Source organism: Sardina pilchardus, chromosome 4, assembly GCF_963854185.1.
Source record: "Sardina pilchardus chromosome 4, fSarPil1.1, whole genome shotgun sequence".
In the NCBI taxonomy this organism is placed as follows: domain Eukaryota; kingdom Metazoa; phylum Chordata; class Actinopteri; order Clupeiformes; family Clupeidae; genus Sardina; species Sardina pilchardus.
The window spans coordinates 20125260-20137736 of record NC_084997.1 but is presented as its reverse complement, the minus strand read 5'-3'; the positions used below and the strand labels follow the sequence as shown (position 1 = coordinate 20137736).

Below are 12477 nucleotides of genomic sequence, written 5' to 3'. Positions count from 1 at the left end.
CTGTCCAAGAGAACAGTCAACAAACTCAGGCCCTTAAGTGGTGGTCGAGTCACTCGGGTCGGGTGGTGTTACTTTTCACCGGTTATTTTAGCCTATTTTAGCCAAATGTTCCGTTCATCAGTTTTCAGACCATGGTTGGTGGGAAATCGCTCATGGGGGACAGAATATTTTCTCTCCGTTCTCTCTGACAGACGGCCAAACTCTGAGACTTTTACGCAACCACGAAGGATTCTCCTGTGAATCGCAGTTTCCCCCCTCTGTTTTGGAGAACTTTCCGACTTTGCTGTCCTCCCAAGTAGGCTATCTAGAATTTACCTGTGAATCTTTTGCACTGTGAGAAGGATGTTGAAGCGGACTTGCGTCCTACTGGTGGCTGTAATGTTACTGTGGGGCGACTATTGCTGGGGATCAAAAGTTAAAGTGTCAAGAAAGATGACACGGCAACGGCCATGCTTGGATATTCCAGAGGAAATTCTTGAACAGATGTTTGGGAGACTTTCGGTGGGGGTCTTTAGCGCCTTTCATCACACACTGCAGCTTGCATCGGCTGAGCGACTGAATATGACATGTCCCTCTGGTCGTCGCTTGACAGAGGACAGAAAGTCGCGCATTCCTGTGAATCTCCTCAGTATTTCTCCGTGGGCTTACAGGTAAGGTTTCTTCGGATTTGTAATGCATCTCTTATGCTACTATTGACAACACACTACAGCTTTACGCATGAAGTCAACAACCGACAGTTCAGCATATAGATATGCATTAATGCTACAGGTAAATTGTTAATACGACCCTGCTGGAAGTCGCTTTGGTCAAAATACTTTTTTGCAGAGTTTTAGACGGGAAATCCTCTTATATAGGAAACAAAAAATTTCAATTTCAGAATCTCCGGTAATATTTTTTCTATCCAAACAGGGTCTCCCACGACCCGGCGAGGTACCCACGCTACATCCCGGAGGCTTACTGCTTGTGTAAAGGATGCTTGAACGGTCCTTACGGCCAGGAGAGCGAGCGCTATCGCAGCACTCCGGTCTACATGCCGTCGGTGATCCTGCGTCGCACGGGCATGTGTATGGGTGGCCGTCACTCTTACACGGAGACCTACATCTCGGTTCCGGTTGGTTGCACGTGCGTACCGTTGCTGGAAAAAGATAGGCAAGCACCGAGGACCAACCAAAGTCTGGACAGCACCAAAGTCAAGCCAGGCCAGAAGACGTTCCATACCAAGCCCATTCGGAAGAACAACTAGAAAATGTATGGAGACCCTATGCCCGTGCCACGTTATGACCATACAAATTTTATACTGAAATGTGAGAATCCCAGCAACCATAGCGGGCTTTTGGGTCTGTCCAGTGGTGATACACAGTGACACCTGTTGATCAAAAAGTCTCATGTCAGCTCTTCCTTACTAGAAAGTAAGTTCCTGTGAAGCAGGCGCAAATTAATATTCTGAATGAAAGGTATCCACAGCTGAGGGCCAGTTCTCAGTAATGGGATGAACCTGGCTGACTATGACATGCACCACTGTTGGTGCAAGCCAATAAAAGGAAATAGTCTAGGAATTAAACTAACTGCAATCTGAGATGTGATGGAAGTTCATGGTGCCAGTGTTTGGAGATTATTGAAGACAAAAACATTACGGGTAAAAGTGGTAATATATCAGAAGTAAAACTTCTTTCACAGACTGTGGCTTAATGTATTCCTTATACAATTTAAAATCCACATTGTTTCCATTTTTATTTATCCTATTTGTACATGAGTGACCCATGTTTAGTCCAAACAAAGAGCAAAACCATTCAACACTCAATATCTTTATTCTACAGAGTCATTGACATTTTTATTAAAACAAATATTTACATTAGTTCCGAACTTCTGAAGGTAAACCTGACCAGTTAATTGGTGTGCCACCCAACCTCAAATCTGATAGGCACGACTTGTCAAGTCCCAGTCACTGACAGTTCTGTCAGAGCAGCTGAAAAGTCTGGTGATGTGGTTGGCTGGTGTTACGAGAGGTTCGTCGACTCGTAGTTGGTGTAGCAGCGGAACTCATTGGCCAGGTTATGGCTGTGCTTGGGCAGGAAGTTACACATCTTCAGGCCCATGAGTTTACTTGCATGCTCCTCCATGATGGCTCCTGGGGAAAAAAAGGCAAATCAATGACTGAAGAGAATCTATTAACACTGACAAAATAGGAGATGTAGGGAAGAGCAGATATAATATAAACATTACATACATACCATACACCTTGGGCGTGTTCCATGTGGTTTTGTGTCAGACTTTGGTTAAATGAATATCGTAAGAATAATGCCATGGCTTTGTTTTGCTAGGAGAATGAAGCCAGAGAGCTCTTCTATTACAGTAGGTGGATTACTACTTACGTTTGACTTACTCCGAGTTGTCACTAAACCAAGCTCTTGGAATACTCCCCAGAACCAATGCCTGGTCTTGAATTTGCTATATGAAAGTGATATGGATATTCAAGAAATTCCATGACCCGTGGGAACCTTGTAAAACATTTTAAATGAAACTCACCTGTGCAGAGCAGAGTCTTTCCCTTGGTCAAGAACTTGACCGTGATGGCCACCTTACTGAGGCACTCCTCCGACAGGTAAGGTGGATCGGCGAGGACGAAGTCAAAGCTTTGCGGACCGATGCTCTCTGGTAGACTGAGAGGGTTGTTGTAGTCGTAGAAGACGAACTCATCGCCGTACACCGCGAAGCGGCGGTCGTATTCCAGCACAACAGCCGTCACATCGTTGATGCCTACCAGGTCATTCTTTTTGAGCCGCTGGTATACACTTGGGCAGCTGAGGCATGCTATCCTGATGAGAGAAATCAGAGAGGTGTTTGCCATGCCGACTAGTAGAGGGGAATACTTACGATTTCAAACATATATAGGAGAGATGTTCAATTCCTAGTGGAGGGAACACAGAAAATGGCTAGGTATTGCGCATATAGAGTAGAAGGCGGCCCAGACAGTGTCAGAATGGCAGACAATAGCAGAAGTTATGAGGTTATGTGCCATCAAACTGATTCTGGAAACATTGCGCTCAGGTAAAAAACTAAACTGTTAAGAGTGTCTTTAAATTATACAAAACAATTAGATAGAAAAGCAGACTCCCTAGGGCCTAGGGAGACGAATAAATTAACTTGACTTGACTTGACTTGACTGGTCCCAAGTTTGTGCATTTTTATTCACATTTAATTAGCATTTACATAGCGTTTTATCAAGGCATCCAAACCGCTTAGTAAAAGGGGATGTGTGTGTGGCACCCACCTACTGTGTAGCAGCCATTATGCACCAGATCGCTCACCATACACCAGCTCCAAGTGGAGAGTGAGGGAATGCATGAATGAATGAATGACCAATTTACACTGAGGGGAGATTAGGGGGCCAGACAGTATGAGCCAGAATGGGAATTTAGCCAGGCCACACACTGGGGAACCCTCTACTCTTTGCGATAAGTGCCGTGGGATCTTTTTTGATCAGGATCTCCTAATGCACCTGTGACCCACCTGCCTCCTTTGCCAGCCTGCAGTATGGCCTCCTCTGCAAGCCGTGAAGCGGTCTCTTCGTTATACCAAAACTGGCTCATTCCCTGAAGAAGAGATTACACAAGACATTAACAACTTTTTAACATCAGTTATCTGTCTTTTGAAGCACCGTCATTTGGAACTTACACAAACGTCCCATGATTCAATTTTTAAACTGTTGCATATAGAGATCCTTTACAAAGGAAAACCAATACCTTTAGCTTTTTCCTGTATTTCCATCTTTATTTGCTCACACCATACCATGTTGAAAAGTTAGGTAATCTAGGTCTATGTTACAAATCCCTAGCTGCAAGAGCCGCCTTGATTACGGCTTCAACCCTCTCTGATATAATTCTACAATCTAAAATAATATATTAATATCGCCATATTTCTACAATGAATGCAATAACGAAGTGCCCCTTCATATATGCAGAGGCTAGAACAGTTATTCATTGTAGAAATACAACTTCCTAATCAGTAGCATTTTCAACAGTTCACCCTCGATCATAGGGCGAGAGGCCAAAACAGTTATTCACAGTAGAAGTACGTACAACACACTTCCTAATCTATATAATAATAATAATGTTCAACAGCTCACCCTACCCTGACCTACCCAGTCCTCCTCCACGGCCCCGACCGCGTAGATGTCTGTGGCTGGTGCCTGATCCATCTTCTGGTCATCGTAGAACTCCTGCAGAGCAGCCAGTGTGGCCGCAGACAGTTGTGGGACATCGTCGTCGCTGTCGCTCATGGTGTTTTGCCTTCATTACAATTAAAAAGAACACTATGAATGAAGTACCGCATGTAAAAGTCGTCTATAAAGTAGATATTCAAGTTGTCATTATAGTTACTGCATATGAGATACCTTGATCGTATACGAGCAGTGTACGCGATTTCTGAATCAACCGGTTGTAGGACAGTTAGCCACAGCTAATATCTCTGCTGCTAACCAGAGATAGCTAACATTAGACTATGCCAACACATGCCCAAGTAGTCTGACGTGGTCAAATTGTTTGCTTCACATTGCAGAAGTTAGTCGACATCAAAGTATAACGTTAGTTACACAAATAGCATCAATGGGCTCAACATAGCTTGCGTGTTACCCACCTCTCCCTGTTGACAATCACACGTGGAGGAGGTCTAGTCGTACGGAATCCGATAGAGACCAAAAATACTCGACGTCCGAAATACTCGAAGTCGAAATGGCATCTCAGGCGAGCAAGTAGGCCTAAACAGAGACACTAAGACTTTGGTCTGAACGTAGCCGTCATTGCCTGCTTTTATTCGACACCCCTCAAGAGCTATAGATAACTCCTGCTGGACTTTAAAATTGACGTGATGCTATCATAGTTACTTTAAAGGGAATCCTGCCCACCTTGCACTAAGCACTCAGCTGACAACACAAGTGTGACACACGGCTTCTCGCTGAAATGTCCCTCTCCAAGATTGCGATGCTGCAACTGTGGAACATACTGTAGGCCTATCTGGCAGATAATGAGTGAATGATGAATGTCCTGTTCTACTCCACCAAAACACTAGGCCCCCGGCCCGCAACATTACTACTCCATGCATGATGCTACCTACCATCCACCATTTACATGGATTCTCAGGCACTATGTCCATGTAGATCCATGACCCACCTCTAATGGGACGCAGCAAACCTGACCCCTTGTAGAGCCTCTCTACAGTAGAGGGGAGTTTGACCAAGCCCTGCCTGCCTATCTTTAAGCCTACCTTACACTGACAGACTTTGACAAGATTTGGGAAAGATTATTGAAAGATTGTTGTCTTTTGTGTAAAGCTTGAATGAGGGGCATTTGTTAAAAGGCTATAATCTTTCAAGAATCTTTCCCTAATCTTGTCAGTGTAAGGTAGGCTTTACCTGACTAGGTGACATAGGCTACATTTCACCACATCCCACCACAGCTTGGCCTAAAAATCTAGACGCCGCTAGCGGCAGCAAATGTTGATGCGGGTCTGGCTGGTCAGGCTAACCACAGCTACCACCTGCCTGAAGAAAGCAATTCAATTATGGACTCTCTGCTTTAGTCCCACTTCGTGTATCCCACAACAATGTAACTTCAGAGCCATACAGAATTACCGACCATCACCTATTTCTGGTAAGGTTCACAAAATCTTTATTTTTTATATCAGATATACTGGACAAAAGCCAGATATTTTATTCAGTGCCTGATGTTCTGTTTTCTGCAAGTGTAGTTCCGTAGGACATCTGATCCATCTGCCGACTGACAATGCAGTTGGCTGAAAACAACTAAAGACTGATGGAATTCAACATCATATATGTTTTAACCTTACATCATATTACCAATTCAGTGTCTGAGGAATTGTATAGCTCAGCAATGCTACAGATTCATCAAACATGGTCCTGGTAGGAAACCGATCCTTTCCAGATTACCTCTAGGGGACACTGTTTTCAGCTTGTGGGGTTGGAGGACTGAAAGTAAACTGTACCTTATCTGGCTAAAATAAAGACAGACAACAGTAGTCAAAATATTTTATATAATAAGTTTATGTACACTTTTACATTTCATTACAATTCAGGCATTCCAAAAAGAACAGAATTAGTGCTCTAAGGAGAGGGGTCTGGGAGTCCTTTCTTCAAGCAAGCCCGGGCTAAAACACATCAACTCCTTCCTTTTTTTTTGTCGGTTTTTGGTTTGTTATTGCTACGGCAATATAGGCTTTTCTACAGTCCCAATGCGCGTTGGTGATTTGAAGACATGGGCATGGGTGCGATAGCAGAAAAAAAAGTCCGGAGGAAAAGAAAGATAGAAGGAAAGAAAGATAAAGAAAATGAAATGAACAGTGCAGGCCAAACCTCATTCATAGGCCTGTGTTGCCTGTGAGCATCTCAACATAGTTCCAGAGACGCTTTTATCCTGTAGCGTAGCAGAGGGCCAACCAGGACTAAAAGGGTGATCCGGGTGAAATATTTCAATCAAGGGCACAAGGTAAAACTACAATGCATCAAAGAAAACAAAACAAAAAAACAACTCACACTAGCGCCTTCTAACTTCAGGTGATGTCATAGCAATAAAAAATCTGCTGCTTTTACCCTCTATTATTTTTATAAAAAAATTCAGTCCTTTATTTTTTTTTAACACATTTTTTTCTCCATTTTTTTCTTTTTGAAAATATATGTACACCCTTATCAAACACAAAGTGATTTTGGTTTTTTCTTTTCTTCCATCCTGTTTCCTCTTCATCAGTAATTTCCTACCCCCTCCTCCCCTCCCCTCCCCTTTCCCCATCAGCTGTGGTGACGTGGTATAGCAAAGGAAGGCTTTTTCTCTCTGGTCGCCATGGCGATGCATGCTCGCCGTGACGACGCACGGGCTTTGCAGTAAGACACGGTTCCGCTCGTCTTGGCAAGACGGCCGACACACGACACAAACAAGAAAAACAAGAAGGCACTCTGGGGAGGGCGGGGGGAGGGCTCCGTGTGTGTATGTGTGTGCGAGTGTGAGTGTGTGTGTGTGTGTGTGTGTGTGTGTGTGTGTGTGTGTGTGTGTGTGTGTGTGTGTGTGTGAGTGTGTGAGAGTGTGAGTGTGTGGTGAGAGTGAGGCTGGGGAGCAAAGCAGGGTTTTTGTGGAACTCTGTAGAACTGTAGACAAACTGGAGAGGTGTGTCCCCCTGCCCATAATCCACACCTCCCTACTGGCAAAGTAAACAAAGATCAGATTGGACTGAGATGATCTCGGTGACCCCCCCCCCCCCCCCCGCCCCCCCAACCCCCCCTTTTACAAAACCCCTACCCATCCTCCCCACGACCAGCTGACTGTGCCAGACACATACAGAAGAGAAAAGGTGGGAGGCAAAGAGCCAGAGACCCTGTTTCTCAATTTATCGATCATTCTCTCTCCCTCTCACACACACACACACACACACACACACACACACACACACACACACACACACACACACGCATACACTTGCACACTCACTCCTACACTTGCACACTCACTCCTACACACACATTGCTAGGACTCCCCCCTAAGACTTCCCCTTGTCACTTCAGTGCTCTGATCCAGTCCAACAGTGCAGCTTACAGATTTCTTTTCTCCACCAGTGCAAGGGGAGGGGGTCTGTGCATGTGTTTGTGTGGGATGACCAGCAAAGCCAGTCTTGGCCAGGAGGCTAACCTAGAAGTCCACAAATGGGTACGTGGGTACATGGTTGCATGTGTGTTTGTGTGTGTGTGTGTATGTGTGTGTGTGTGTGTGTGTTTGAATGTCAGAATGTGTGTGTGTGTGTGTGTGGAGGGCGAGTGGCTCCGGAGGTTGGGGGTTGGTCGAAGAGAGAGAGGGGGGCCGGGGTCTGTAGGGGGCAGTGGTTATTTGACGCAGAGCAGGCCGCCCACATTGGCCACAAACTCCTCCAGGCTCTTGAGAAAGGCCACCTTCTGCTTGCGGTCCATGGTCGGGGGCGTGCTGCTGGCGGTCAGCTTGTTGAAGGCGTCGGCCAGCCGCTGGTAGATGACCGCGTCCCTCTGGCTGGACAGCAGATTCTCCACCAGCTCAGCGTACTCCGCCTGACCAGATGGAGGGAAAGAGAGAGAAGGAGAAAGAGAAAGAGAGAGAGAGAAAACAATAACTTTAACAATAACTTTGCCAATTTAAACACTTTATACCTCTCCAGGAGTGTAATAGGAACTCTGAGAAACAAATGTCAATACATTTTTTTTTTTTTTAAAAATAAAAGAATTTTAAGTAAATTAAACGTTTAAGTTAAAAAAAAAAAAAAATGCTATGGTTGAAACTTTAAGCAAACCAAGAGCCCTGTACTTCAGCGAGAGGTGTTGGCACTGATGCCATAGTGATGCTGAAGCTGTAAGTGTGGGAGGCTACAGGTGTGTGGTACTGATGCTGTAAGTGTGGGAGGCTACAGGTATGTGCTACTGATGCTGTAAGTGTGGGAGGCTACAGGTGTGTGCTACTGATGCTGTAAGTGTGGGAGGCTACAGGTGTGTGGTACTGATGCTGTAAGTGTGTGTGCTGAGGTTGAGGGTGTGTGTGCAGATTAAAGCTCACCTGGTGCAGGCACACGAGAGTATAGAGAGCCTCTCCTGCTGCCACCGTCATCTCAGTATTGTGCTTCTGCAGCACCAGCATGTCAAACACCAGCTACAAACACACACACACAGACACACACACAGAAGGGTTGATGAAGACAAAGGCAATGTAAGACACAGAAACAGATGCCAAATGATAGATGAAAGTAATAGGGTGACATACTGTAACAAACACCTTAAGATCCATAACTTTATTGTGAATGATAGTTCATAGTCTACAAAAACAATGCAGACAAATTGGACAACGCAAGGCTCACGCAAGTGCCATCTCAAAATCTATACAAACTACTGTACGTGGACTGTGTGCCTCCATTGGAAATACATGACAAGGCACTCGCGATTGCGTTGCTTTACAAAACATTGGACAACACATTTCGCTTTGATTCAACTCCACTGTTGTCATCACCTAAGGACAGCACTCACCTTGAGGAAGTGTCGGGTGGCAATAAAAAGGGGCGTGTCAGTTTCTTGGGTCTTGGCACACTGCTCAGCCAATGGGGAGAGAGCCTCTAGACAGAGCTGGCTGATCTCTGAGCTCATTCTGTGGGAGCTGGGTTAAGGGCAAACACAGCAGTCCCACTACTTGACCTGACCCTGATACTGACCACACACACACACACACACACACACACACACACACACACACACACACACACACACACACACACACACACACACACACACACACACACACACACACACACACACACACACACACACACACACACACACACACACACACACACACACACACACACACACACACACACACACACACACACACACACTAGAATGAACCACTTGTTTCAACTCCTTTTCAGATTCAGTTAAATCGTTTGATACACTCTATAATACAAGATCACACACACACACACACACACAAGTATGTAAGGATACGAGGTCATGCCCAGTTCTAGCGAGATCATGAGGCTCTTGAACAGCTCCTCGGGCAGCTGAGGGATCTTCTCAGGGAAGATCTCACAGATGAAGGTGATGAGCTTATAATACTGGTTACACAGAGACGGAAACTGCAGGGGGGAACAGAGATGCATTATGGGTTACAGACGCAGGAAGCATACAGGGTCACATCTACGCAGAACAAATCATTTTTGTTTGGTCACTTTGTTCTAAAGTGTGTATCTAGCTAAGTGGAGATTGAGGTCTTTTCTCTTCTGCAGGCACCAGTGCTAGAAACAAATGTGGTTTTGGTTGGTTTTTAAGGGTTTTGTGTGATTTTATAAAGGAAGGAAAACATTGTGACATATGTAACTTTCCCTGTGTTAACAAACCCGTCCAACCAATCCCACAGCTGCAGGTCTCACCTTGAGCAGGTCCTGAGACATGAGCGGCAGCACGATGTTCACCCCGAACAGAACCACGTCGGCCGCCGACACCGACCGCCCGGCTCCCGAGCTCTGCTCCTGACCCCGGAACACTTCATCTGGACACACACACACACACACACCTCAGCCATGAAGACCAAAAGCACAGCATGCCAGCTAGTCACACAATATTAATGAAATCTCACTTTAACATCTTTTTAAAGACAGGTGCGTCGGACAAGATAATGGCTACCAGTGAATTTGGTCATACAAGGTTTCGGTCATACAGACCTTCCCTGAAGGTAAATTCACCTGAGGAAGGTCTGTATGACTGAAACGTTGTGAAATAAAGTTTTGGCAAGCATAATGAACAGTGTGCGGGACATTAAAGTGATACTTACTGAGGTTATTTCACAACGTTTCGGTCATATAGACCTTCCTCAAGTGAATTCAACAACCTTCAACAAATACCACTTTAATGAAACCGACACGGATTGAGAGAATGAGCAAAAGATGGCAGCAAGACCAAGATATCAGCCATCTAAGGAGGAAAACTAAGAGGGAAAGAATTTCAAATGATCTCATTCCTCATCTCTTACACACACACAAACAAACAAACAAACAAACGCACACACAAACACATGCTCACATACCCTCAACCTCACCGGTGTCGCTGAAGTCGATGAACTCTTTGGACAGCAGGTTGGTGAGCAGCTCCATGATGAGGAGCAGGTCCTGGTACTGGTCCTCCTCGGCGGTCACGTCCATACGCTTACGGCCCAGATTGTTCTTGGAGTAGACCTGCAGCAGGGTCAGGCACGCCTCATACAGCTTCATAGACTTGGTCTGGGGTGGGGTGGGGGGTTGTGAGAGGAAAGATAGAAGTTACAATCCATGTCATATTTGCCTTTTGGTGTTTTAAAGCCCCCAATCACATTCCAGGCAGTGCTGCATGAAAGGATTAGGGTTAGGTGCATTGAAGTCGACGGTGGGGGTTCTAAACTCCATCAAGCGTCATATTTGAGAATATGTACAGTTTATGTACACTTGTAGGAATGTCTTTGTTTGAAGGAAAGTCTTTGCTAGTAGGAGGGGCAAATAAATCATTTCAGAGGCAAGAATATCCTTGTATGCATTCATGGCTTTCATCAGGTCCCTTTCCACCTGTGTATAAAATCAAGCACTTAGATTATGAATGCAGACTGCATGGTGTTTGATTAACACACCTGTGGAAAGGGATCTGATGTGTGTGTGTGTGTGCGTGTGATCATGATCGCTCACCTCTCCCAGATAGCAGATCTGTTTGTGGGCGACCTCCACGAACACCTCGATGATGAGGTTGACTGTGTCGGGCGTGTTGCGGTACACCTCCATCAGGCCGATGCAGCTGGACAGGAAGTCCACGAGGAAGCTGAAGAGCGACGCCACGTTGTCGATCTGCGTTGCCTCGGCGATGCCGCAGAGGGCCTCCAGCGTGGCCACGATCTCGCGCTTGACCGCCTCCTCCTGGCAGATCTGGGCGAAGTTCTCCTGGTTGATGAGGTTGAGGAAGCGCTGCTGGAGCGGGTGCAGGACCTGGGGGGGGGGGGGGGAGACATGGGGCAAGTTAAGGCCAGTTCAAACCGAAGATTCGCAACGGTCTGAGACGGTTGCCGAGAGCAGTTGCGGCGGTGCGAATCAAAAGTTGCAAGCAGTTGCAAGCAGTTTCAAGCCGTCGCTAAACATTCAACATGTCAAATCTTAGTTGCAGAGTTTTAGAACACGCGGAGCTATTGTGACATTGGCTAAAAACTTCTATCTTGTCCTCACGCCCAGACTGTTGTTATGGTAACATTGTTGCCGTTTTAATGTCGTTGCAGTGGTCTGAACGCCCCAGTTTTAGAATACATTGTTGCAGAAAGTTGCTGGTTTTTAGAATGCTGCAGCTCGTCTCGTCGCGGATCTTGTGTTTGAACTGGCCTTTAGACCCCCCTCCTCTGGCACTGACCCAGGATCAGCTTACTGGGCAAATTAAACTAAATTACATACGTTGGAGAGCTCTGGGTTGCACTGTGTGCATACAAAAATCCCCTATATAAATAAAAGTTATGTTACCTTACTTACACATATACAATTAATTAAGACGATACTTATATTACATGGCCCTCATTTTTTCCATTTCTAGGGCTTTATATAAAACTAATGAGTGCGCTGTACAAACGTTTAATGGCCCAATTATACTGAGAACATGTCTGTCTTCCACCCTACAAAGTTTGGGCAGGCTAGGAATAAGACTTTTCAAGATATTAACGCCCAAATATGGCCTCCAAGATCAGGCATTTGTGAGTGTAAAAATGATACAAAAGCAACAAAAACATTTTACAGGTCTTAGCTTTGGGGCCAACATATAAGCTTGACAAACTTGGAACTAAATCTGAGACGGGGCAGCAACCCTGGATTTTGTCTGATTTGACACGGAATGACTCAAATAGAAAAAACTAGGCTATTGTTCCTGTGATGTTTCAGTGTGTTGAGTATTTCAGTAAACATAATGGT

The 12477-nt window shown here is 45.4% G+C and overlaps 3 protein-coding genes across 5 annotated transcripts in view; 1 reads left to right on the top strand and 2 right to left on the bottom strand.

Annotated features, from left to right (window-relative positions):
- The first annotated feature begins 247 nt into the window (after window positions 1–247).
- On the top strand, window positions 248–1765 carry il17d (interleukin 17d). Its single transcript, XM_062534483.1, has 2 exons — window positions 248–650; window positions 910–1765. The coding sequence occupies exons 1-2, from the start codon at window positions 343–345 to the stop codon at window positions 1241–1243; spliced, it is 642 nt and encodes a 213-aa protein (XP_062390467.1). The 5' UTR covers window positions 248–342; the 3' UTR covers window positions 1244–1765.
- A 24-nt stretch (window positions 1766–1789) lies between these two features.
- eef1akmt1 (EEF1A lysine methyltransferase 1) lies at window positions 1790–4837 on the bottom strand. 2 transcript variants are annotated; one of them, XM_062534480.1, is made up of 5 exons: window positions 4636–4837; window positions 4142–4289; window positions 3511–3593; window positions 2527–2816; window positions 1790–2128 (listed from the first exon to the last, which is right to left on the bottom strand). In XM_062534480.1, the coding sequence occupies exons 2-5, from the start codon at window positions 4277–4279 to the stop codon at window positions 1998–2000; spliced, it is 642 nt and encodes a 213-aa protein (XP_062390464.1). In that variant the 5' UTR covers window positions 4280–4289; window positions 4636–4837; the 3' UTR covers window positions 1790–1997. The 2 variants fall into 2 exon arrangements, with proteins under 2 accessions (XP_062390464.1, XP_062390465.1); XM_062534481.1 differs by lacking the exon at window positions 4636–4837 and adding an exon at window positions 4394–4605.
- Window positions 4838–7317: 2480 nt separating this feature from the next.
- xpo4 (exportin 4) overlaps window positions 7318–12477 on the bottom strand; it is a 59460-nt gene continuing 54300 nt past the window's right edge. Inside the window, exons 17-23 of one of the 2 annotated variants that reach the window (XM_062534478.1) lie at window positions 11224–11517; window positions 10596–10788; window positions 9943–10061; window positions 9518–9648; window positions 9044–9161; window positions 8580–8672; window positions 7318–8080 (exon numbers count right to left, since the gene is read on the bottom strand). In XM_062534478.1, the coding sequence (XP_062390462.1) occupies window positions 7883–8080; window positions 8580–8672; window positions 9044–9161; window positions 9518–9648; window positions 9943–10061; window positions 10596–10788; window positions 11224–11517 (1146 nt within the window). In that variant the 3' untranslated portion in view covers window positions 7318–7882. The remainder of the gene's footprint in view (window positions 8081–8579; window positions 8673–9043; window positions 9162–9517; window positions 9649–9942; window positions 10062–10595; window positions 10789–11223; window positions 11518–12477) is intronic. The other variant, XM_062534479.1, reaches the window with a different exon arrangement.

What these genes read in the sequence shown, in the direction of transcription:
- il17d (XM_062534483.1), top strand. Translation starts at nt 343, where the DNA reads ATGTTGAAGCGGACTTGCGTCCTACTGGTGGCTGTAATGTTACTGTGG. An exon ending in ATTTCTCCGTGGGCTTACAG is followed by an intron (nt 651 to 909) that starts GTAAGGTTTCTT and finishes CTATCCAAACAG; the next exon opens with GGTCTCCCACGACCCGGCGA.
- eef1akmt1 (XM_062534480.1), bottom strand. Translation starts at nt 4,279, where the DNA reads ATGAGCGACAGCGACGACGATGTCCCACAACTGTCTGCGGCCACACTG. An exon ending in CAGGCTGGCAAAGGAGGCAG is followed by an intron (nt 2,817 to 3,510) that starts GTGGGTCACAGG and finishes TTCTCTCATCAG; the next exon opens with GATAGCATGCCTCAGCTGCC. An exon ending in AAAGACTCTGCTCTGCACAG is followed by an intron (nt 2,129 to 2,526) that starts GTGAGTTTCATT and finishes TTTTTTCCCCAG; the next exon opens with GAGCCATCATGGAGGAGCAT.